This window comes from Desmodus rotundus, chromosome 3, assembly GCF_022682495.2.
Source record: "Desmodus rotundus isolate HL8 chromosome 3, HLdesRot8A.1, whole genome shotgun sequence".
NCBI lineage: Eukaryota > Metazoa > Chordata > Mammalia > Chiroptera > Phyllostomidae > Desmodus > Desmodus rotundus.
Genome location: NC_071389.1, coordinates 172,916,087 through 172,941,980, shown reverse-complemented (window position 1 = coordinate 172,941,980; position 25,894 = coordinate 172,916,087). Strand labels below are relative to the sequence as shown.

Here is a 25,894-nt window from a genome sequence, read left to right as displayed (position 1 = left end):
TCACAGTTCTTAACTCCTCAATTTCCCAAAACATTTTACTTTACCTAACATCTTATTACATGCTATCTTCCAATACTAGTGGTATTGGGGAAGGCAACAGCTTATTACTGATAAAAAAAAGTATACCAAAAACAAATATTGAAACAAATTTTAGAGGTTACAAAATGAAACTGGTAAAAATTTTCATACAGATAAGAACTTAAATAGATTAAACTGTTTTCCAACTATACCTCACATAAGTCTACCTCATAACATTCCTCAGTTTTCTCTGAGATTGCAACTTAACATAATTTAGCACAGAAAAATAAATTATGTAGATTTTTTAGTATGGTAACCTTAAGCAAATATATGGAGCGCCAGAATGTTTAGCTCATTTATACTGTTTGGAGAAGTGTATTTTTAGTTAACTGTTTCGTTATTTGCTAAAACTAAATTGTCACTGAAACAGGGCTAAAGGAAAGCACACTGAGCCAGGAAAGAGGTAGACCTGCCTTGGGGCCCTGTCTATGAGTCTGAACTACAGAGCCAAGGCAAAGATTTTCCACTGCTCATATCCTGGCAAAACTGGTCTCTGCCACAGAAGATTCCACTCTCACGTCTGCAAAATGGCTCGCAGACTGTAATGAACAAATGATTACATGCAAATGTGTCATTGCCACCTATAGTTTTAATCATTTAATAATACAAATGCATTTTAATTCTTAAATGTAGAAAGGTTGTAATTTCAAAATTAAACAAAACCATACATTTAATTTTATGAAAAATTTATATTATTGTTATTTTTTTCTCATTTTTCCTCGGACAACATTATAGATTGCTAATTTAGGCCAATTATATAAAGAATTGAGGATTTGCTAAATATCATGTATACTTAAATATCAAGTCCAAACCCTAATGATTCTTTTAAAACCTATTTTTAAGTAATAAATAACAGAAAATACAGGAACTTTCATTTCTACAAATCTAAGGTGGAGATTGTTAAATTAATAGCGTATCTTAGTTTTCAATACACGGCAAACCATGTCCTTATTTCAGATTGACTTTCCAGCTGCTGAGTGGGAGCACGTGACACCCGCTTTTGAAGATAACAGAAGTAATCTGGAAGAACCACCGAGGGAGTGTTTAACACATATTGCCCGACTTTCACAGAAACAGACTCCCTTACTGTAAGTGACCAGCTCTCGTCCGTCAGTGGTGCCTGCTCGTTGCGACACCATCCGTCACACTGGAAGTATTCAAAACTTTACAGAGTGAAAAAAAAAAAGAGTGAACCTTCTCTCCCACATAATTTCTTTCAGTTACTAAATTGACACCTGCGGGTAATCAATTAACGTGTAGGAGCTAAATGAGTAGTTTTGCATGTCTTCGATTTTTCCTGCGGTATTAAGCAACTTTAACTGTAGTCAAAGGAAGAATAAAAATATGGGAAATCATTCAGTTCAAACAAAAAGGCAGAGAGTGATTAAGTATATATCAGCATTTAACATGGATAAACCATTGCTTAACCACCATTCAAGTGTGTATAAAGTTGTTTTAGTAAACAGGAAAAATTAAAATGTAATTGTCTTAGCAGATTTTAAAATTACATGAATAAATAATGTTTTAATTGCACTAAATTATTGATTAAGCGTGCTTTAATTTTGTCAAACAGTAATTCTTTGAATAAAACCAAAGCCCCAGGAAGAACTATAAGAGAATTATGAATTTTGTACTTATAACGTAGAAATATCTAAGCTACAACTGGCTGTGCTCACTAATAACATACCAAAAACATAATACTAAGGAAGTAGTTCTTTACATATATACTGTGATGGATATGTAACATGATAAGGCGTTTTATTCCAAAAATGAGAAATAATTTAAAGGATTTGAACAGGGGAGTGATGTAATCTTAGTAATCTTTTTAAGTAATCCCTTGGACCAAAAGTTGAAGAACAGGTTGGCAAGGAAGTGAGAGTGGCAGCAAGCAGGACAGCAAGAAGGTTAATGTGCTATTTTAGGTAAGAGGTCATGGGGGCTATAACTGAGGTGAGGGCGGTGAATATCAGAAGAAATAGCTCAACTTGCGAGGCATATTTGGAGGTTGAGGAGACATGACTTGATGATTAATAGTAACTAAGGGGTAAGCCAATTGAGAAACAAAGGAATCCATATAAGTCCTTGGACAATCCAAGTTTTTGAACTGATCAATGAGGCAGACGTTAGAGTCACTTTCTGGAGAATGAGTAAGTTTGGGCTGTTCAAAACTGAGTTATTGAGTGTGATCAAGAGTTCCATCTTGGATAATCTTGTTACTTCCCCTGCTTTCTAATTCCAATTTATATAGCATTTTTCCTCATTCACTTCAAGACAATGACATTAGCCTGCTTCATATGTTTCAAATGTGCTAGTTCCTTTTCCATATCAAGAGCTTTTTATTGGATTTTCCCTCTACTTGAAATATTCCTTCCTCAGTTCTTCATATGACTGAATCATCTCATCCTGTGAGTCTCCACTTACGTGTAATTTTCTCAAAGATACACTAATATATTCAACATAAGATATTTTCTAAAACATTATACTAAGTGAAAAAGCTGTAAAAAAGAGTATTTACTCTATGATTCCATCCGTGTGAGGTTCTAAAACAAGGAATATTAATATAGAGTGCAAGGAAATCATACCAGCGTTTGCCTCTGGTGGCATGAAAATACTGTTTTATATCTTCATAGGATTTTGGATTTACCCAGTATAAGCACCCATCAAAATATATTGAACTGAATTTGTGCATTTCTTTCTATGTGAATTATGCTTCAATAAAAGAAATTAATAGAAAAAAACATTATTTGGGACTGAGTAAAAAGTAAATTTAATTAGAAGAAAATAGCTTTAGTAATTCAGTAAAATTTTTTACAGATTTTTTTCTTCTGAAAGCTTTCTGGTAGAGAAGATAGTGACAAAACAGGAAAGGAAACCAGACATACCTTAAAAAAGACCTATAATACAACTCCTTCATTCTGCAGATGCAGATGGCTTTAAAAGAGGCTGTAGATGTTTTACCCACTCATCTACTGATGGACCCTTCGGCTGCTTCCATATAATGCTGCAAAAAACATAGGGGTGCTTATGTTCTTTCAAATTAGTGTTTTGGGTTTCTTCTGATATATTTAGAGAAGTGGGATCGCTGGGTCAAAGGGCAGATTCATTTTTAATTTTTTGAGGTATCTTGGATGATTGGATAAAACAACTGTGAAACACCTACACAATGGAATACTACTGAGCCATCAAAAAGAATAAAATTTTACCCTTTGCAACAGCATGGAGCGACCTGGAGAAAACATTATGCTAAGAAAAATAAACCAGTCAGACAAAGATAATGACCATATGATTTCACTCATCTGTGGAATCCAACGAACAAACCAAACTAACTAGTAAAATAGAGATAGATTCATAGAGAGCAGGATGACAGCTAGGTGGTGGCGGGGTGGTGGGGGGAGATTAGGAGGTGGAGGGACTGAGCAAAAAGGAAAAAGAACTTATGGACATGGACAACAGTGTAGCGATTGTGGGGGTGGGGAGGGCATTAGGAGACTAAATGGTAATGAAAAAAATACAATAAAAAGTAAAAAAAAAAAAAAAGAATACAATGAGAAAACAAGCTGTCTGCAGCCTAGAAGAGGGCCTTCACCAGAGCACGATCATGCTGGCGCCCTATTCTCAGACTTCCAGAATGATGAGAAAAATATTCCTCTTTTATATAAGGCAAAAAAAAAAGAAAAGAAAAGAAACAAAGAAACGGTAGAGAAATATTGACTTTTAATATACTTAATATTTCTTAGTGCCATCCTTAGGAGTTTTAGCTAATTTGAGCTGAGCACCATAGTGTCCGTTTGCAGGAGACAGTGCTCAAGGGCTGTCATTGTCATTGTCACAGGAGAAGTGCTGTTCTTCAGCTGAACTCTGGTTCTGAATTCTTCTGCAGGAGAATGAGCAAAACATAATCAACTACCAGTGGGTCAATAGCCCTAGTGCTAGATTTAGATCTTCTGTTTGGGACCACTCTTAAGGGGGAAATATTTGGACACTTTCAGAAGTTCTATTCATTGGCATTTAACTCCAAACTCCCAGTGAACTCTGAGAATTTAAAACCAGAGTCCAGGGATGAATTGAGATCTTTGTTTCCAAAATGTAGACCAAAGAGTTTTCTGAACTCTGATGAAAATTGCTTTGAGGTGAAGGAATTCATCTTTAAAATATACCATTTCTTAACAGGCCCACTTGAGTCTAAGTTAATTTTTTTTAAAAACTAAATGTTTGCTTACCTCTCTTGTAAGTAGTATATCTTGCTGGGTTCAGATAAATTTTGTCTTCCATAAAGGAGACAGAGATTTTGGCCACTAAAATAACATTTTTTAAAAACTGACAAGGATAAATAAGAAGTAAAAAATGTGAATTATCTGAAGTAAATTTTTATTTTTAGTTTTGAATTTTTTTTCTATAAAAGAAAAAAGTTAGTGGGAAATGAGCTGATGAAATAACCTATCAAACTGTCCCAAGAAGATAAAGGATTTGTTTTCCAAAATAAACTAAAATGAAATTTTAAAAACTAGAGTAAGATTTTATACTGTGTGTGTATAGCAACATTTGTTAGTATAGAAACCTCCAGTAAATTATAGTTTCCAATCTGGTTTTGCAGACTCTCTGAAGAAAAGAGAAGATACTTATGGTTTTATCGCTTCTACTGCAATAATGAAAACTGCTCCCTCCCTTTGGTCTTGGGCAGTGCCCCTGGATGGGATGAAACAACTGTTTCAGAAATGCACACCATTTTGAGACGATGGAAATTTTCTCACCCTTTAGAGGCACTTGGACTTTTGACTTCCAGGTAAGAATTGTGTAACAAGCAAGATATTACGGATAAGAAAAATTTGTTTGAAGAAAACATAATATATAGGATTATATGATGAATTCAATAGATACTCTATTTGTCCCCAATTTAAATAGCTATAGATATTAAATTTTGGTAAATGTAAATATGAATATAAATTTTAAACAAATTTAAGCTATAATTGTGTCTTCTGTACTAAGCTTTAAGTGTAATTAATAACTACAGCTTCTTAAATGAAAACAGCCCTATTGTTTTTACAGAAACACCAAAAAAAATGAAATAAGGAAAAATAAAGTTCTCTACTCCTTCCCTCCTCAAAAGAAAAAAGTTCTTAAAAATTGGAACATAGGGTTTTTACTATTTAAATATGCAAAGTGTGGCAAAATACCATGCTTATAGTAGCTGTGCAATGAATATGCCGATTATAATTATAAGAATAAAAATAAAACTATCCATTATATACTCTCCAGATATTTCCTCAAGAAAGTGAGGAGAAAATCACTGGGTGCAGGAGTGAGGATGGGGTAATGATGTCTTCTTCTTGTGAAGGAAAAGCTGTGGGAACCTGGCTCTGGTTTCAGGGAGCAGGTCTTCCTGGGCTTCTATTTTATGTTCAAAGACATGAAAATATATTTTAAATATGTCCTGATAGCATCAGCTCACTGATGCCATAAAGAGGTCTGCAATCTCTCAAGTCAGAGGTCTGCAGAGCCCAGATCTCTTCTGGATCCTCTGCAGGAAGGAGAAAGGTGGGGGAGAGAGACACAAAGGACTCTCAAACTGATTTATTTAGATTTGTTTAACACTTAGTGTCATTTATAAAGCTTTTGGGGTGGGAAAGGGGTTTCTTTTCCTATTATTTATGAGTTACTAGCTTCCTCTCAATCCTCCAAGCTCAAAATTTACAAATTTTCTTAGAATCCTCCATTTTTAGTACCTTTCCCCTTGAAGATTTTACTCAGTTTCATGGTTTCTTCCATTAATAAATGTGTGCCCCGATGCCTGCCCTTCCTTGCTAAATGACAGATAGATGACAGGTAGTTATATAGATGATAGATAAGTTATTGACAGATACATAAGTAGGTAGGTAGTTGATAGCTGGAAAAGAAGGAAGGAAGGAGTGAAAGAAAGAAGAAACGAAGGAAGGGGAGAAGGGATGGGGGAGGGAGGAAAGACTTTTTTGTTAGTTGAACTTAGAGCTTTTTCCTTTCTTATGAGCCTTCTGTGTGGATCCTAGAATTGACCACGCCTGCCTAATACAGCGCTATATTACTTTATAAATTATATTTTATTGCAATGTGTTTACAAGCAACAGGTGAAACATGTAATTTGCCCACATTAAACTAAGAGCTACTGAAGGCACAATAGATCATCTTGGTGTTTCTATTTCTCGAAAGCTCAATAATAACTGTAATAATTACTCAATATTTTAATCAATCACTTTCTAAAATACATTATGATCATTCGCTCCTTACTTTAACATTTAAATTATGTTATTTGAGGAAATCATCTATTACCTTTCTGACCCACATTACCTTGTACAATTAATGAATTAGTAAGAGAAGTAAATGGTAAGAAAATCAATTAAGAATTTATTGGGTTCATCAGAATCATTCACAGATCATGCTTGTATTTCAGAACCCTTCTGGAAAAGGTAGGTTCTCATTTCTACCATACTCCTAACCTCTTTTCCTGATTTAGGTATATAAGAAGAACCAAAATCTACAAAATATTTTTTACTAAATTCTAATTTTTGCTCGAGTAAGACTTAAAATATTAGCACAATTATTATTTTATAATTCCTGAACTGATGATAGGAAGTTGGCTCAAAAGGTGAAGGTAACAATTTACAGAATAAGAGAAAGGTTAGGCAAATCATATACTTGATTATGGACTTGTATCCAGAATTATAGATATATAATCTTACAACTCAACAATGAAAAAATAACTCAATTTTTTTCCACTTTAATTTCTTTTTATATATGTGTGTATATATATATTATTTTATTGTCATTCAATTACAGTTATCTGCATTTACCCCCCACTACTCCCTCTACCCCAGCCATCCATATCTCCCTCCCTTGCTTCCACCCCCCTCCTTGGTTTTGTTCATGTGTCCTTTATAGTTGTTCCTGAAAACCCTTCCCCCCTTCCCTCTATTATCCCCTCTGGTTACTGTCAGATTGTTCTTAATTTCAATGTCTCTGGTTATATTTTGCTTGCTTGTTTGTTTTGTTGATTAGGTTCTATTTAAAGGTGAGATCATATGGTATTTGTCCCTCACCACCTGGCTTATTTCACTTAGCATAATGCTCTCCAGTTCCATCCATGCTGTCACAAAGGGTAGGAGCTCCTTCTTTCTTTCTGCTGTGTAGTATTCCATTCTGTAAATATATGATAGCTTTTTGATCCATTCATTTACTGATGGGCACTTAGGTTGCTTCCAGCACTTGGCTATTGTAAATTGTGCTGCTAAGAACACCGGGATGCATAGGTTTCAAAAATTTATATGGAACCATAAATGACCCCGAATAGCCACAGCAATTTTGGGAAAGAAGAACAAAGTAGAAGGAATCACAATACCTGACATCGAACTGTATTACAAAGCCACTTGTAAACAGCCTGGTACTGGCATAAGACCAGACACATAGATCAATGGAATAGAACAGAGAGCCCAGAAAGAAACCCAAGTCTCTGTGCTCAACTAATATTTGACAAAGGGGGCAGAAGCATGAAATGGAGTAAAAAATAGCCTCTTCAACAAATGGCATTGGCAGATCTGGACAGCTACATGCAAAAAAATGAAACTCGATCACCAACTTACACCATACACGAAAATAAATTCAAGGTGGATAAAAGACTTAAATATAAGTTGTGACACCATGAAAGTCCTAAAGGAAAACCTGGGCAGGAAAGTCTCAGACATTCCACGCAGCAATATTTTCACTGATATGTCCCGTAGAGCAAGGGACATAAAGAAAAGAATAAACAAATGGGACCTCATCAAATTAAAAAGCTTCTGCATGGCTAAAGAAAACAGCATCAAAATGAAAAGGGAACCAACTATATGGGAAAACATATTTGCCAACCACACATCTGGTTTGATCTCCAAAATACATAAAGAACTCACATGACTCCACTCCAATTAAAAAATGGGCAAAATACCTGAGCAGACATTTCTCCAAGGAGGACGTACAGAGGGCCCAGAGACATATGAAAAGATGCTCAACATCACTAGCCATCAGAGAGATGCAAATTAAAACCACAACGAGATATCACTCCACATGGGTCAGAATGGCCATCATAAATAAATCAACAAACAAGTGCTGGCGAGGTTGTAAGAGAAAAGGGAACCCTAGTGCACTGTTGGTGGGATTGCAGACTGGTGCGGCCACTGTGCAAAACAGTATGGAATTTCCTCAGAAAACTGAGAATTGAACTACCTTTTGACCCGGCAGTTCCACTGCTGGGATTATATCCTAAGAATCCTGAAACACCAATCCAAAAGAACCTATGCACCCCAATGTTCATGGATAACTCAATTTTTAAATGATCAAAGGATCTGAATGGATATTTCCCCTAAGAAAATGTATTGTACAATGTCCAATAAATACATAAAAAGATATTTGACATCATTAACCACTAAGGAATTGTAAGTGAAAACCACAAAAAGATACCACTTCACACTCATAAAATGTCTGTAATCAAAAAGACAAGTAATACGCATTAGTTAGAATGTGGAGAAACTGGAAATCTCATACATTGCTGGTGTAAAATGTAAAACGAAAACAATTTTCAGTTCTTTAACTATTAAACGTTGCATTAGCACAGTGACCCAACAGTTCCACACTGAGGTGTGTGCCCACGCTAAACGGAAAGCTTTCCACTCAAATACTCACATGTGAATGTGCAAAGCAGCATTATCCAGGGAGTAGAAACAGCCCAGATGGGCATAAGTTCGTGACTGGATAAATAAATGCGGTACTTCACACAATAGAATATCTTTTGATAATTGAAGGAATGAATATTAATATATGTGACAAAACCAATGAACTTTGAAAACATCATGCTAAGTGAAAGAAGCAAGTTACAAAAGGCCACATATTGTATGATTTCATCTGTGAGAAATGTCCTGAATATACAAATCTAGAGAAACAGAAAGATTAGTGGTCACAACTCTGGGAACATGCTAAAAACCTTCGAATTGTACACTTTGAGTGAATTTATGGCATTTAAATCGCATCTCAACAAAGTATTAACAATTTTTAAAGAGTAATTATAAAGATGAAAACAATGAATCTTTATATCTCTAAAGCACAATACTCTTACAAGACAACTGTTTTGTTTTATTGAGATGTGCCTTGGTCTATTTTAAAGACACTTAAATGTGCTGACTAATATTTTACTGTAAAGCTCAAGGAACATTTCATTAAAAAGTATGAGAATGAAACCTGTAATACTGCTCAGTTTTCTTGTTTATAAGATAAGAAGATTGTCTGGATAAACTTCAAAATTCTCCGATTCCTGATAATGAAGTATAATTGTACTTATCATGAACCTTCTCTACCCAAACAGATTTTGAAAATCTGTTTGACTCAGCATTTTAAGTATAAAAATAGAATTTTTACTTAGTGCCCCTTAATACTGCCTCATTTTAACATCCACAATAACCCTATGAGAGAAATACTGTTATCCCAATTTTACCTATGAGGAAACTGAGGCTGACAGGGGTTAGGTTGCCCAATGTGACACTAGTGAGTTGAGGAGCTAGAATTAAATCCAGAAATTCACTTAGGTACATATGGGAGCTATTAACATATTAAATGTGTAAATAAAACTATCCTAAAATAGGTTTATTGTAGTAAAACACAGTAGTTAACTATCTCATCATACTTGGATGTTTCTACTTCACAGTGTAATTCATTTTTTCCCGAATAGTCAGACTTTTAGAGATTATAGGGACTGGTTAAAAAGTAGAGTGGATTTATTAAGTGTCATTCAGTGAACTTAGTAGAAACTTAATTTATTTGCACATCGGACAGTTTCTTATTATGCACCAAAGAAGGTCATTGAAAAGGCCAAAGTATTTCCATTGTTTTCATCCTGGGACTCCCACTCTCAGTTTCACTGAACTATGAAAAGTCTCAAGGACAAGTGTTTCCAGAAATGAACCTTTCTCCTTCTCTAAAATCAAAAGCTACCTTTTCTGAGAACAAAGAGTATGTGCTTGTTAAATACGTTGTCAGAGTGAGTTCTTCAGAGATCTGTAATTTTTCTCCTTTGAATCCTCTATTTTTTCCAACGGTTTAACCTCTTGCAAACTTATGTACTCCATTTTTAGCTTGGAAAATTTTTAATATTGCTGTTAACTTAATCCCCTCTGAAGATGCACCACCTCCTTTTAGTTTATTTTTAGCAAGAGACATGTTGAGCCTTAATTTACCTAGCGTGGGCTGGAGGGTGTTAATATTTCCACTCCTGACTGCCAGCAATATGTTCACCCAGTGCGGATACTTCCACTGGAGATGGAGGCCCTGCCAGCATGTCAGGGACCAAGGGCTAAGGTCTGGGCTTCTTGGCAGATGGTTGCTATTTTCTTGAACCCTGATGCACAGGCACAACTACTCAAGTGCTAATAACAAGCAGAAATTACCCAAGGAATTAAAAAGCAGTTCAAGGAAAGTATTCATTTAAAAATAGCAACTCTGAATTGGCATCAGAGGATTACATCAAAAGCTTAAATAAAAATTTGACAAGGTACCAGAACTTGCCATCCCACATGATGTAAAAGTATTGTTTTGCAGGAAGAAGAGCAATACTTAACAGGCAGTGCCTAGCTTCCAACATCAGTTCCTTGGGAAAGTGTTTCACAAAAACCATGTTTGCCCAAACCACTGTGTACTTTATTGGGAAGGTTAATTTATACAAAGCCATTTTTTACTAGCATTGTAAATAGGCAGAATAGGATAGGGAAAAGGAAAACAGTTATAACTTCCGTAATTGACTAAATAATTATGTGATCGATGGTCATGTATCTCTTCCATTAATTTATTGAGCAAAAATATATGTACATGGAAATTGGTATGCGATGAGTCAAAGATATAGAAGGATAAGTCATAGTCATTATCTCTAAAAAATATAAAATTTAAAGGGAAGACTTAAGCTAGAGATCACTATACTATATATTATGTACAGTTAGTAAATGTTATTTGTACCCAAAGGAAAAGCAAATTCTTTCAGAGACAGTAAGGAAAGCTTTACAAAGGAATTTAATTCTGACTTGAAATAGTCATAGGAATTTTCTGAGTAGAGAAGAGAGAAAATGATATTCCAGCAAAGAATTTAAAAAATTAAAAAATTAAAAAAAAATACTGCCTCATTTTAACATCCACAATAACCCTATGAGAGAAATACCGTTATCCCAATTTTAGAAAAGATTAACATGAACGCAATTAAGGAGGTTCAGAGAATAATGAGTAATTTATTATCATATTAAAAGAGAACTGTACATTTGGTAAAGGCAAGATTGCTGAAGTTGGAGGAGGTCAGAAAAAGATTTTGAAGTTTGGGGTTGTATGATTGTTTAAATAAAATAGCTTAAAGCATGTTTACAAACTGAGAAGAAACGTGTATGAAGATTTAAAAAACAGAGAAATAGGTGAAATGGCAAAATGAGATTATGCCAATACAACCAATAGCCTGGAACAAAAGTGCAAATGGGGGTTTTATCCAAGAAAAGAAAGAAACTTCTTCCTCTCAGGTGGGAGGGAAGAAAAGATATGAATACAATTATAGGTAAGTATGGCTATGGAAGAGAAAACTGTGGCAGTTTCCATATTCTCCATGAAGGAAGTGTCAAGGTGATATACTAAGAATGAGGAACATGGAACTGAATATACTAAAGATACGCATCTTTTCTTTGTGTGCATTTGGAGAGTTTATGGAATTGCTTCCAAATTTTACAGTTGACAACATAAGCTTTGAAATAAAACATATCTGGTCTGACACTTATTACTTGAATGACATTGGGCAAGTTTCCTTATAAAATGAAATATTAGCATTATATACCTTACAGGATAAATACTTGTGAGAGCATTCAATAAATGTTACTAATCATCTTTATTATATCATCATCTTCATCATAGCTACATATTTAAGAGAGTTTAAACTTTTTAGATTTGTTTCAATGCCAAATTGTAAATACAATAAACTTATGGGAATTTCTATTAAGCTTCAATAATTTAACTCCACTTATCAAAATTTATATGATAAGAGTTAGCATTTTAACAATAAATCACAATTCAGTAATGATGTATAGCTTACAAAGTACTTTCACAATATATGATTTAACCTACAAGCAACCCCTTTAATATTATTACCAATAGCCGGAATTTCCCCCGTTTCACCGATCCTTATTTTACAGATGAAGAAATTGAAGCCAGTTTGCCCATTCATCCACTGGACAGATATTTCTTGATAGCCTACTCATGTTTGATACTTCGTTAGGCTCGGAAGCTAGCATATTAAGCCAAAGAGGCATAATCCTGCCTTTATGGACTTGCAGTCTGCTGGAGGTAGGGAGAAATAGGCCATTACCAAACGATAAGTGTAAAACAACAGGTGTGAAAAACACATGTAGAAAACAGCTATGAAAGAAGGGTATATGGTTCTCTACTAATGTATATGACAAAGGAACCAAAACTTGTCTTCAAAGTGGGAAAAGTCTTCTCTGTGGAAGTTTTGTCTGACCTCAGATCCAAAATGAGAGGAAATGAATTGGTGAAAAGGAAGAATAAGAGAAGAGTTTTCTGGGAAGAGAAAATCTATGCACTTAAGAAACTGGAAGAGAGCCTGAGTGCCTGAAGCCCAGGAGAAGAGTGTGGGAGGTAAGATGACTGACATGTTAAGATGGAACCAGAAAACCATGTTAAAGACTTCTAAACAGGACTGTATTAAGCAATTTGGTCTTTATTTCAGTAGCAATGAGAAAGCAAAGATAATTCTAAATGGGAGAACATATTTACCTATTTTAAAAATCACTCTGATTTCTGAGTGAAGCATGGATTTGGTGAGGGAAGCAAAAGTAAGCGAGAAGACCCACTAGGAAGCTATGGAAGCATCCAGGTTTCAGAGAATGGCAGTCAGCCTGAGAAGGTGGCAGTGGTAACATAATTAAATAAATGGAATCAGAGCAGTTACGAGTAAAAACATGTCAGGTTTGAATTGGGAGGGGCAGTGAAAAAGATGGGTGTCAAAGATTACTTCTAGGTCTCTTTCTTATGTAAGTAAGTACAAAAGAGAAACATTCACCCAGTTGAAGCACAGCAGATGACCGACAGACTACAGGAGAAGAACACTGTAGTTCAGGTCGAGGTATGTTGGCTTTGAGGTGTACTTGACATGGCCAAATTTACAGGCATATGGATGTTCAAGGGAGAAATATAAGCTAGAAACCTCAAGTTGGAAATCCTCCACAGAAGGATGAGAATTAAGTCAAGGATGTAGACAAATTTTCTTGGAAAGAGAGAGCGTAATATAGGAGCCTTCACATTTAGACTCTAAATCTCTTATTCTTTTTCAGTATATTATGCTGCTTTTGCATTCAATGTTTAATGTATCCAAAAACAAAATCTCTGCATAGGGCTTTCAATATACCACTTGTTGTATAGTGGTATTTTGTATTGCCTTCTTAAGCTTGTCTATAAGTAAAATTTAAGTATAATCATATAAGATGAGCAAAATCAATACTATAGCTAATTAATATCATGACTATATAGCCAATTCTCCATTTCTATATGCAAGGTCATAGACTATCAGCAAATATCACTGTGCAATTTCTGTGTCTTCTTGGGTCTAGGATTCATTCGTACTCCTTTTGGTTCATGACTGGGTCAATGCCCCAGTCCAAGCTCACAAATTATACTTATCACTGTTATGTGTCCCTATAGAACCATTTAGAGTGCAGTAAAACAAATAATACCCCAGTTAGACTTATGGATTTCAGATGAAAATATCGAGTCCAAAGACAAAAAGGCCCTGGTTAAAGTACCATGGAAAGCCTGTTGGCCTACTGGATATCCGGGTGTTAGTTTCAGTGCCACCAACGGCTGCCCTTGGACAAACAGCTTCTACTCTTCGTGTTTCAGTATCTTCTCTGTGTAATCAAGAGATTGAACTCGGACTTGAAACTTCCTTGAGTTCTAATATTCGGTAATCATGTGACAATCCTTGAAGAAGCATGAATTATTCTGGAGGTAGAGGTTTATAATCATCCTAAAGAATCCTTATTCACTACATTTTCTGGGAAAAAATTTTTTTTCTTGTGTCACATCGGATCATTTTTAGTACTAGAAAAATAGAAAAGATAGTCATATTGATATTTTTCTTCCAAGGTTAGGTAGAGTGTATCATCAGACACAAAGCTTGTGTGAGAAACGGTTCTGTACTTCTGATAGTTTTATAATTCTAACCTGACGTTGGGGCTTTTAACTGTGAAGAGCTTCGTGGCATTCTGTGTGAATTCTTACTATGTATTCTGAAGTCTGACATTTCTGTTCCACTATACTTAATCTCAGATTGCTTTGCTTTTCAGTTTACTCAAAGTTGTTTTTTTAAAAGGTCAACACTTGTTATATCGCATTTGGCTTTCACCCATCACTTCAAAAGTCCTTTGAGTAAAATATTGACCCTATATCATTTTTCAAACCAGAAAAAAAAGGAAACAGAAGAAAATAAGAGAGGATTCAAAATTACAAAATAACAAGTCAAATGGAAGACGTTGAAAGATGTGTTTTTCTGTTGAAATTTCACTTCACGACTCCACTGTCCCTATTGCAGCTTGTCTGCGTCTTTTGTGATTTTCTTACAGCCCTGTGAGATGAGAGGAATTGTAAATATTTAAAGGAAGAGAAGAGGTGTGATGATTCCCAAATCTCAGTTCTTGTCAGATGACTTCAAAGCCAGTTTGTTGCTTGGGAAAGACGTAGGTTGACGTGCCACTATCTTAGTAACAGGCCACAGGTGCTGATTCCTGGCTTGGTGGCTCACAGCACAAACCAAAACTGTGCAGTACGCTGAGGGTCTCAAACTGAGGTCTGTGGTCCCCAATACACTTACAGTGGTGTCACAGAATCAAAATTAATTCCATAGAAATTTGAAGGTGTCGTTTGCCTTTGTCATGCTCATTCACTCGAGTGTAGAGTGGAGTTTTCCAGGGGCTATACTGTTGCAGATTTAGTGCAGAGAGGAGAATTCAGCTGTCTCCTTCTAAGCCAGACATTGAGGAGATTTGCAAAAATACAAAATCACATTGCTCTTCTCACTGAGTATTTTCTTTGTTGTTGGAAATACAGCTATTTTTCATAGAAACATATTGTTTAGGTTAACATGTAATGGATTTATTTATGTGATTTGAAATGAATTGATAAATATTTCTTAAATGTCCTGGTCTCATTTCTAATTTGATAATTATTAGCAGCTATAACTCACATAAACAAAACCTCGTTGGGATCTTCCATAATTTTTAAGAGGACAAAGGGTCCTGAGACCAAAAATAGGAGAACCTCTCTTACAAAGCAGATCTTAACATCTAGTCAGTTCTAGTCAGGTTTCACCCCCAACTTGAGCCAACGAGTTACCGAAAAATGTAATATTGTTCCTTTTATGCCCACATACAGATTACCACTTCAACTCACTCCTCCTCGTGGCCCTAAACTTTGTGTTTACTCGACATTGTTGGCGAAATATAGAGTTGATATTTCACTGAAGTCCCTGTGAAAAATGTTTATCTTGAAGTTGCTTTAATTGTACTTAGTGTTTTTGCCTTTTGAGTTTTCTAGCCATGTGACATATTTCTGTTATTAACTTTAACAAACCTAATCTTCAGGGAGTACTTTTTCTTTGTGTTTGAATATCCTAAGTGGACAATGGACTAAGTGCAATTCATTGTAGAGAGTTATATTTAACAATCATTGTACAGAGTTGTGTTTGTCCTAGCTGTGGTACAATGTCCTTTTACAGATCCCAACAACTCGATTGTCAGCTCAGTTCACAGGCCCCTGAACCCTGACTATGTAGAATCACTGCTCACAAAACTCCTATAAAACTGAATAGTAAGTCGGTCCAATATTTTGCTTTTGACCATAATTCAGGAAATTAAATGAGATAACATAAAGTTGCTTAAATGAACTTTTAAAAATGATTAATAGCCTTAAAGAAGTGATTCTTTCACTTGGACTCTTATTAAACCTATTAAAACTTATTTCATTATAAATAAAGCTGTCTTTCACCTTATGTAATGTCCTCACCAACAAGTAATGGAATTTTACTATCTCGTATCTTTTTAACACACCAACTAGATAGATTTCTATTTTTTACACGGTAAATAATCTATTCTCTGATTGATTATAAGGAAGTTTCTTACAATTGTAAATAAACAAAGACCTAGTTGATATCAGCCTGGTGAATCTTCTAACAATACTTTTGTTTCTTCCCCAGACCCAACTTATAATAACCATACCTAGAGTAAGTATGCTAAGAAGGTGATGAGAATCACTAAGGAATGGCTCCCCAGTTTATTGGCAGAAATAAAATGTATTTTTCAAGCAAATCGGGTCATTGGAAAGTACACACACCTGGCTTGTGGAAGATTCAAAATAAGTTGCAGTGCTTCTGTTACATATGACATTTCAGTCTGTAAATATCACACCACAGTCAGGGAACTGATGTGGGTAGCCCTCACCTCACTGAGGAACAAGTTACTGAGCACAAAATGCCAACAACCGCAGCCCCCAAAGAGTGTTGAAATAATTCCAGACAACAGGACAGGGACAGAATGCCAGGATTTGTGGAACATATTTGTCTGTTGACCTATGGCTAAATGAAGAGCCTGAAACGGTTTTAAGCACAAATTCTGCAGAGGCAGAGGTCCTTATTAGGACTATTATATTAAAAGAATATTCTAAGTCAACTTGAAAATGATTCTTTTTAATTTTTTATTGTTTATGCAATTACAGTGTTCCCGCTTTTTCTTCCTCTCCCCACCCCCACGCAGCCCCACCCTGCTCTTCCCTAAGTCAGTCCCCATGTCATTGTTGGTGCCCATGGGTCACGCATAAACGCCCTTTGGTTAGTCCCTACGCCTCTCATCCAGTCCCCCGACTCTCCTCTGAAAATATGCTTCTTGTTCTTTCACACAATGATGTGTACCTTAAAATATGATTTGGAGGTTTTTCCTAGTGATAGTGGACTTACCATTATTAATATATTTTCATAATCAGTTGAATGGCCTTAGTTTTAAAAATATTTTTAGTAACTAATAAACTTGAATATAAAATGTATGAAAAACTTTTAAAACTAAGCTTAGTCATTCAGAAAACTTCCATTCAGATATTTGGTATTAATATTGTGATCTTTCACACCTTATTTTAAAGTATGTAGATAAATAAACACAAATGTTAATGGTATTATATTGTATAAATTTTTCATAACATTTTATATATATCATTAAAAATTCATTTTGTATTTTAGTGACTGCATATATTCTATCATATGGTCATAACATATTTAACATTTTATTTTTTGACATTTCTATCATTGCCAGCTTGCTTACTGACATATGTCCTCACACACATCTCTGATTATTAGTATAAATTTCCAAGAGTAAAATTGCTAGCAAAGGAATACGCGCATTTGAAAGATTTTTTTAAAAATTCATGTTGCTATATATACTGCCAACAAGGTATGAAAGAGCCCATTGCAGAGGAAATTCACCAGCACTGCCAGCGTCTCCTTTAATGTGGCCAACTGGTGCTAACGTAGGCAGATGCAAGTTCTACTGGGACATGCTTTGATGTTGTGAGGCCTTAGTCACATCTCGGGATGTCATGTGGTTAGTTTCTTAGCAATTTCTCCCCAATTTCTTTCTGAACTGCAACAATAGTGAATAAAAAGAGGAATCCCTTGGAGGAGGGTATAAGGGGATTAAATGGTAATGGAAAAAAATACAATAAAGATTACATTTTAAAAAGAAGAGGCATCTCTTTCCATTAAGGTGCAAAAACATTCTTTCCAAATATACAAGCATACTACAAATATATAATTTTTGTTTTGGATTATAATATGCATTATGAGCTTTTTTGTTTTCTTGTTCCTGAAGGATTCTGAAAAAATCTGAAAAAATACATCCTTTTTTTTCCCATTGCCTTTAGATTTGTTTTCCTCTTACCATTTGACTGAGAGAAAAGGAATCTGGAACTTATATGAAAGGTGTTTATGAAATTAAACTTACTGCTACCTGCACAAATTATCTCAGAGCATGGCAAAAAAATAAAAGGGGCTCCATAGTGTGATTTTCTTTATTATTACAATGATCAGTGTATTTTTATCAATCACCCAACATGTATGAAGCATGACGCTAAATCCAAGGAGTAAAAAAGAAGAAGGAACAATCTATCCTCGGTTAATTTATTCACTACCTGAGGAATGACAACACTTACCTAAAAAGACCAATCCTGACGCTCACTAGCATAACCTGATTGGCCATGGGGTCACTTAGTCAGTGCTCTTGGAGATCAAAGCAGCGATTAATAAAGACTGGGATCATTAACTTAAGAGTATTTGGTTAAGTCCTCCATTTTGAAGGAGGACTAGAACTCAGAAGAGAAAGGAGGGTGCTCCAATTGAAGGTTACAGAGCCCACAAAAATGAGAAGGCACGTGGCACTTTCCGAGTGAGGATGACATGTCGTCAGCCAGAGCGCTCGATGCAGCACTTCACGGTAGGAAATCGGCGCCGCTCGGCTAGCCCGGAGTACCTACGTGGGCCTGAAAGAAGGCCGCTGGAAAGAGAAAACGATTTGATGTTTTGTGACAAATGAACTTATAAACAATTCAGGAATTTTTATAAGATATCAGTATGAAAAGCATTGGTGCCAGCATGATGTAATTATGGCCTAGAGTATATAATCGCAGAAAAAACTAAAAACAGGTGTGATGCTAGAGACATTAGAGTAGAAAAGTCAACGGAATTTGGCAACTAATTAGATATGAAGATAAAAGGCTCTTAGGAATTCCACAAGCTTTTATTGAGCTGAGCGTGCACTAAGAATTCCTAAATGAATGAGCCTTTAACCAGGTACAGAATATAGACTCCTACGGAAAAGGGTGTGATAACCGCTGCAGGGCTGCCAAGCGACTAGAATGCCTTCGCAGCTAAACTGATGCTTGAGCTTTGACTTCAATGATGAATAGAATTTTGCCAGATGGGAAAGAGGGGAACATTTAATGACAAGAGCAAAAGGGGGAAAAATATCTCTTAAATTTCTAGACCTACATGACTAGATACAGATAATAACACAGACTGCAAGTGAAAAGCCCACCGGTATGATGTTTCAGGTGGAAAGATAACGTATTCAGTTTGTGTATTCTTCAAAGAAATGTGCAGAGCGCGCACACCAAACTGGAGGCATGGGGAACATATGGACAAATCAATGAACAAAACAGGGAAAACATTTTTTTTCTTTCATGGAGCTTATGTTTTAGTATTTGGAAATAAATACATAATTAGAGGCATAGTGTTCACCAAAGAGTTTTGTCGTGGTTTCTTTTTTATTTTTCTTTCTTTGTTGTTCTTCATATCAATGAGATAAGATAGGAACAGGAGAAATCCTGGGTAACTAGTATCTGACTTAAGCCATCCCTTAGGCAACAGAATGTGCCAAGTAACTATTCCCTCTGAGAAAGACTTCAGACTGTCCTCAACTGACCTTGATGTCTGCAAGCTTCAGACAAATGGTTTAGTAATCGAGAGCAATAAATTAGAGTTGATTGCATTTAGTTAGGAGAAAATAAAGTCTTAGTGTGTTAAAAACAAGCCGACCTTCTGGGTTTGCATTTTTATTACACCCTTTCTGCTCTCCATCTGTCTTTGGATGCTATGCCGAGATCTTCTGCCCTTCGCTAAGTGCTTCATGCAATGTGTCTGGACTACAGTTCTCAAAAGGTCTCATTGCTGGAATGCTCAAAGAGAGAAAATGATTGGAACTGTATTTGCAGAAACAAGGGTTTTGAGTGACTAACCTTGGAAGTTAAATTCATGTTGCAATTAAAATGCTCAGTTTAAATGAAAACAAAATATGTACCCTGTTTAAACATTACATTTCAAACTGCTGTCCAGGAGAGTTGAGAGATACTGAGTAACACCATTTTTTTTCCTTTACACTCTAGCTGCATAGTATTCATTTCACTCTTCAGTAACCTGGTATGCTGAAAAGAGACTGGATATTACAGACTTTAAAGCTTTCTGACCTCCGCATTAGGAGCCAATCTTCAGAGCTCTCACCTGACTGGTTGAAAACAATCATTCAGTTCCTGTACAAAACGATTTTAGGGTTTTGTTTATTTGTTTATTCATTTCTTTGTTTTTCAATGAGTCACTATAAATATTTCTTCATGTTTTTAATTATGCATATTTTTCTGATAACTTCTTTATTTATAAGTGCATTAATTGTTTCAACCAAAGCCCTAGTTCTATTTAATCATGTCAAAGTAGTATATCAATATCATGTCAAAGCACTATGGTGCCAAAAGCTATCTCTGGGCACTTCCAGGAGCTTGGAGATAATTGAATCTAATTCTTCTGATGGAACAAGATAATGGCAACCTGAGGAGCCCATTTGAGGATAAATTGTCTTTGGAATAGGGTTTCAAATGCTAAATACCTCCATAAATTTAGTTCAGTAGCACACATTTATTAGGTTTCTTACAAGTGCTAGATCTTACAACAGGCATGTACAGCCCCAAAATGAATAAGGCACAGTTTCCCTCAAGAACTCATAGTCTAGCAAGATTTAGCCTTATTAAATTATTTTTTTACTATAAAATACTTTAGATTTTTCATTTTCATTGTGATCTGGCCAAATTCAATCAAATATATTTCATTTTTAATCATATAAACCATCAGGTCTCCAGCTGGTAATAATTTATTTGACAAACGCATGACTAAATTATAAGCAAAGATTCTCACACTATTTTAGAAAAGATTTTAGATATCATCCACATTTTATAGCCAAGAAAGCGGGCAAGAATCTGACTAAACCCAGGTTTTCAAAACCTAGTCAAAAGGACTTTCTACTCAAATTCACATGAGGTTATAGAATACAGAAAAATAATTATTATTTGGTACTAATGATCATCTTAATTGATTGTGAGATTATTTATTATTTTATGCACTGAGGATGGAATTCATTCTCTGTTTTCCTAACATTTCTCATGTATTATTCCATATCATTAGCTGCTTAATGGATATATTTACTTTGTATTAGTTTTCCAGATCAAGAAATTCGTAAAGTGGCAGTTCAGCAATTAGACAACCTCTTGAATGATGAGCTGCTGGAGTATCTCCCACAGCTGGTTCAGGTAAGAACTGCAGAGCTGCCAAGGAATTCCAGGATTTTAACTAATAATTCTCTTTAAAAGTGTTCGATGAATCAACAATGGACTACTTAAAGTGATATTGCAATTTGGCGGGCCAAGAAGGCGAATTATAGCTCACATGTCAACATGGGTAATGCACACATTCTCTAGCCAAAATTTGTACAGTCACAAAAAAAGCATATAAAAGCCAAAAAGGAAATTTAAAAAGAAGGCAACTTCACTTACTAATTGGAACTAGGACAAAATATAAATTCTTGTGATGAAATGTTTGTATCTGGCTATGTAAAGCAATTAAAAATTAACCTAATAAGGGTTATATAAAAATTAGCTTTTTGCTGTCTAGCTCCTCATAAAATTTATGTTTCATGCCTTTCCCTTAAAGTACTCTAAATTGATTATAAATTTTGTAAAAGTAGTATTATAAGATAGTTCTTAAAGTCTTCCAGCAGAGAGTATATTTTAGTGACAGCATCAAACCCACAATGTTGGAATAATTTTTGGAAATAATATAAATTTACCTAAAATATGAGCTAAGATTAAATTTAGTCTGAATGTTTTAGAATATAAATTACAAATGACCATGTAAATGACTGAATATCCAAACTACAAATGATATATTTTTCTACTTAGTGCTGAATATGTCTAAAATAGTGGTCTTTATGGGGTATTTTTAGTTTTCTCTTTTAACTCGGGTGTTTTCTTATCTTAAAGAGCAGGTTATAGTTACAAGCTATTTATTTTTTTAATTTTTTAAAATTTTCATTCATTTACAATTGTCTGCATTTTCTTCCCATCCCTCCACCCCACAAGCTATTTAAATGTCAAGTCCAACATGGAACAAACTGAAAATGACCAGCAGGCAGGGGGGAGGGGGACAATGGTGGAAAGAAGGGGAAAGGACTGGACAAAGAACATGTGTGAATGCCCCACGGACCAGACAACAGTGTGGGGATTGGCTGTGGGAGCAGGGAGTGGGATGGGCAGAGGAGGGCAAAGAAGGAAAAACTGGGACAACTGTAATATCATAACAACTACAGATGATTTTAAAAATAAATAAATAAATGCCAGGTACCTCCATTTTTGAACATTTAAGATGGGAAATTGCACCTGATGAGGAAAGCCTTTATTATTAGACTGGAAAACCATACTTTGCAAACTGAATATGCAGTCCTCTGAAAACTACAGGGAGGGCTTGTTTTGAAATAGCTGTACCATATAGTTACTTATATCAATACTTACAGCTGTGACTTCCCTAGATCAGCCAGGATACTGTAGTGAAAATAAAGATTAATTCAACTTGTAGAAATACTATTCATCTTTTAACTCCTTAGTGTGGGCAACATCTTATATCTAACCCAACTCAAAAAAGTAAGTTTTCACAAAATCTTAGAAACCCATTGAAAGCTCCAATCTGAATGAACACACTTGGCACCAGGAATATCCCTGAGAGCCAAATACCTGCAAATTCAAGTTCTTAAGACAGGGTGCACACAGAATCCAGCATAGCAAATACACAGAAATAAAATTAGGTAAATTTGCAACTATTCCCTAATTATTTAAAAAGGACTATTATAAAATGTTTTGAGATGGAAAAGAAGTATATAATGCAAGTATAAAATAAATAAAAACTGGGAAGAATTTTGAAAACATTTTTGTAGAGTTGTTCCTAAACTTTCATGCTTTATCATGACTTTAAAACTTCCCCAGACACACACACAAAAAATCCTACTCTGTTGATAGTTTTCTGAAAGCATGTTATTTCATGCGTTATCTTACTAGAAGTATGCAGGCGATATTAAACCAACTTAAAAAACCTCTATGACCATGATGAAAACAGAAGGCATGGTCCATAGCCAAGAGTCAAAACACAGACCCAGAGGTTACTACAAAGCACAGGTCCTAGCCTTGCAGGTAGGATCATAGTCATGTGATATGCAACTGAAAAAATCGTCTGTATCTTAAGTGATGAGGCAGGATTTAGGGGGAAATTGTACCAGGAGACAGAGTCATGCAGGGATTTTGGAAGCAAGGAAGGCAATTCAAGATTAACAAGTAATTATTGGGTTCAAGAAGAAGTGATAGGAAAACCTGAAGAGGAAGCTAAAAACAGAAGGAAGGAAATAAATTTAGACACATCTCTTCTGTTCATATTCTGATACGATGTGCTACTATGGCATTAATGCAAGCCAATCAGCCCAGTATTTTCACAACACAAGTAAGTGAAAGAAGGTCACACCTGCAGTCTAAGACAGCATACATTATGGTTGTTATACATTCAGACAGCGGCAAGAGTTCATGCAAATGTGCTGAAATCATCTCTAGCACCCTCACACCTTAGGAATTCATAAACTTTCTCATCCTTGAAGATGGTTAGCATATTGAAGTGTTTCTTCAGGTGTGTATGTGAATGAATGATGTGGCAACTTTTTCTGTTGTCTGTATTGTGTGTGTGTGTGTGTGTGTGTGAGAGAGAGAGAGAGAGAGAGAGAAAGAGAGAATGAGATTTAAAATGGCTTATTGAGCACCTAAAGATAGAAGCTTTGCCTCTTAAGCAGGAATGAGCATTTTTAAGAGAACCTGGCTTTTAGTGTTACACAGACTCAGATTCCTGGGATGACGATGGGGTCCAGGCACTGACTGCCGATGCTGAAGCCCTTGCACAGTGCAGATGGAGATCTGAATTAGATGGAAGTCACTAAGGATATCAGGGGCTGCCATCGCTGCCTGTGTTTTCCACCAAGTTGAGTATCCTAGAAAACCTTGAGAGAGTTGATCGCAGTGGAGATAAGGGAAAGAATTTGGGAATGTGTGGGTTATGGTGGCACCAATCAGCTTTCCAACCTACAAAAAAAAGCTTCAAGGTCTGCAGGTTAATTCTGATATATCAGTTGGTGATTTTAGTTAAGGCTTTGGTTGTGCATTAATTATATCTCCAAAGGGGCAGAAATATCTATGGCTTAATAATGCCATTTTTATATCCAGAACACTGTTCATATTATACTTCTGAGCCAGGACTCCCCTCTTAGGCATGGTTGGATTCTACCAACCATCTGTTCTTATTTATCATCCTGTGATACTGTAGCATACATAAGGAAAAGAAACAAGATTGCACAAACCTAAATTGTGTGATCTGTGCATGCTTGGTTATTAGTTATACACCTGCAAATAAATGTTAAATATATTACAGTATTAACATTTTGTTCAAATGCTTATGACATTTTCCCTGGTCTTTTCTCAAGCCTCTTAAGTCCTTCTGTGTTCTGCTATAATTTTATTACTGAGAAAAAAAGAGTAAAGTAATTTTATCTCTTACTTCAGGCTATCAAGTTTGAATGGAACCTTGAAAGTCCTCTAGTGCAACTCCTATTACATCGCTCATTACAAAGCATCCAGATTGCCCACCGGCTTTACTGGTAAGATTAACTAAAATAGGAAAGGGTGTGCCTTTTAGAAGTGGAAGATTCCTTTACCTTGTAATTGATAAAACCTCCACTTAAAATTCAGCCAAATTTGAGTCTTTGTCAAGCTTTTCTTTATTTATATGTATAATTTAACTGTCGTCTTCAAAATCTTCCTTTTGTAGTATTTTTGCTTTTTAAATCCAATATGAGTTTTAAATCTTGATGATCTCTTCCTATCACTTTCAATCACAAAGGCTACTTGTGGTCACATCTGCTAATTGAAGATTTCAGTATAAAACACGTTTGTAAGACGGTGGATGGTTTGGGATAACATGGGTTTTAAGTTATATCTATGTAATGTTAGTTATAAACAGTGGCATCTAAAAGCCAACACATACTCTTTCTATTGAAAATTCCTAGGGGCCTAAACTTTTCTCCAAGCATAATAGAAGATTATTATTATTGGAGAAATAGAGTTATTTCAGAGATATCAGAATTTCTTCCAACATCACTTACCCTTGATCTTATTGAACATGATGGTCTTTGGATGCTGTTTCTACCTTTCTTTCATTACTAACTTCGTAGATTCAATCCCATACAGAAAATTTAACAATTACAAGTTTTTTGTTTTTTGTTTTTTTTTAACAATTACAAGTTTTAATGACCTAGGGATAAACGTGGATCTATATATACGTATAACAGGCATCATTCACCAGGTTCAATTCATAGAAAACAAGGAAAGTCAATATTACTTTCTGATTAAAAAAAAAGTACTCACATCGACATCACTCTTCCCCTAAAAATGACTCAGGCACTTTATAGCAAAGTAGAGATATTAGGAATTGTCAGGCAGTATGTTTGGTTTGATGTCCATTTCATTTTAAATGCCAAATATGAACAGCAAAACAATTTTCTCTCTTGTGTCAGTATCACGAGGCATCAGATACAGTGACTAGCAGTGGGTCCTTCACTGAACAGACTCTCTTATCGAGCTCTGAATGAAGCCTCACTCCCTTCAGTTCTTCAGTCAGCTACTATGGTGCTAAGGGAAGTTATTTGAAAACACTTGGTGATATTCTATTATCATAATAAAGTTTGAACTCCATTAAACTCAATGTTTACCTCCCTTAAAACTTTACTTTTCACTGTTTTAAACCTGTATTCATTAAAATGAAAGCATATTAAAAAGTAGCATG

The 25,894-nt window shown here is 35.3% G+C and overlaps 1 protein-coding gene across 5 annotated transcripts in view; it reads left to right on the top strand.

Moving 5' to 3' along the window:
- PIK3C2G (phosphatidylinositol-4-phosphate 3-kinase catalytic subunit type 2 gamma) overlaps positions 1-25,894 on the top strand; it is a 280,978-nt gene that overhangs the window by 100,723 nt on the left and 154,361 nt on the right. For all 5 annotated transcript variants that reach the window (XR_011651038.1, XM_071221070.1, XM_071221071.1 and 2 more), the window contains exons 17-20: positions 1,036-1,166; positions 4,673-4,861; positions 21,186-21,279; positions 24,616-24,710. Coding sequence is in view for 4 of the 5 variants with exons in the window: in XM_071221070.1 (XP_071077171.1) it covers positions 1,036-1,166; positions 4,673-4,861; positions 21,186-21,279; positions 24,616-24,710 (509 nt within the window). In the remaining variant the exon portion in view is untranslated. The remainder of the gene's footprint in view (positions 1-1,035; positions 1,167-4,672; positions 4,862-21,185; positions 21,280-24,615; positions 24,711-25,894) is intronic.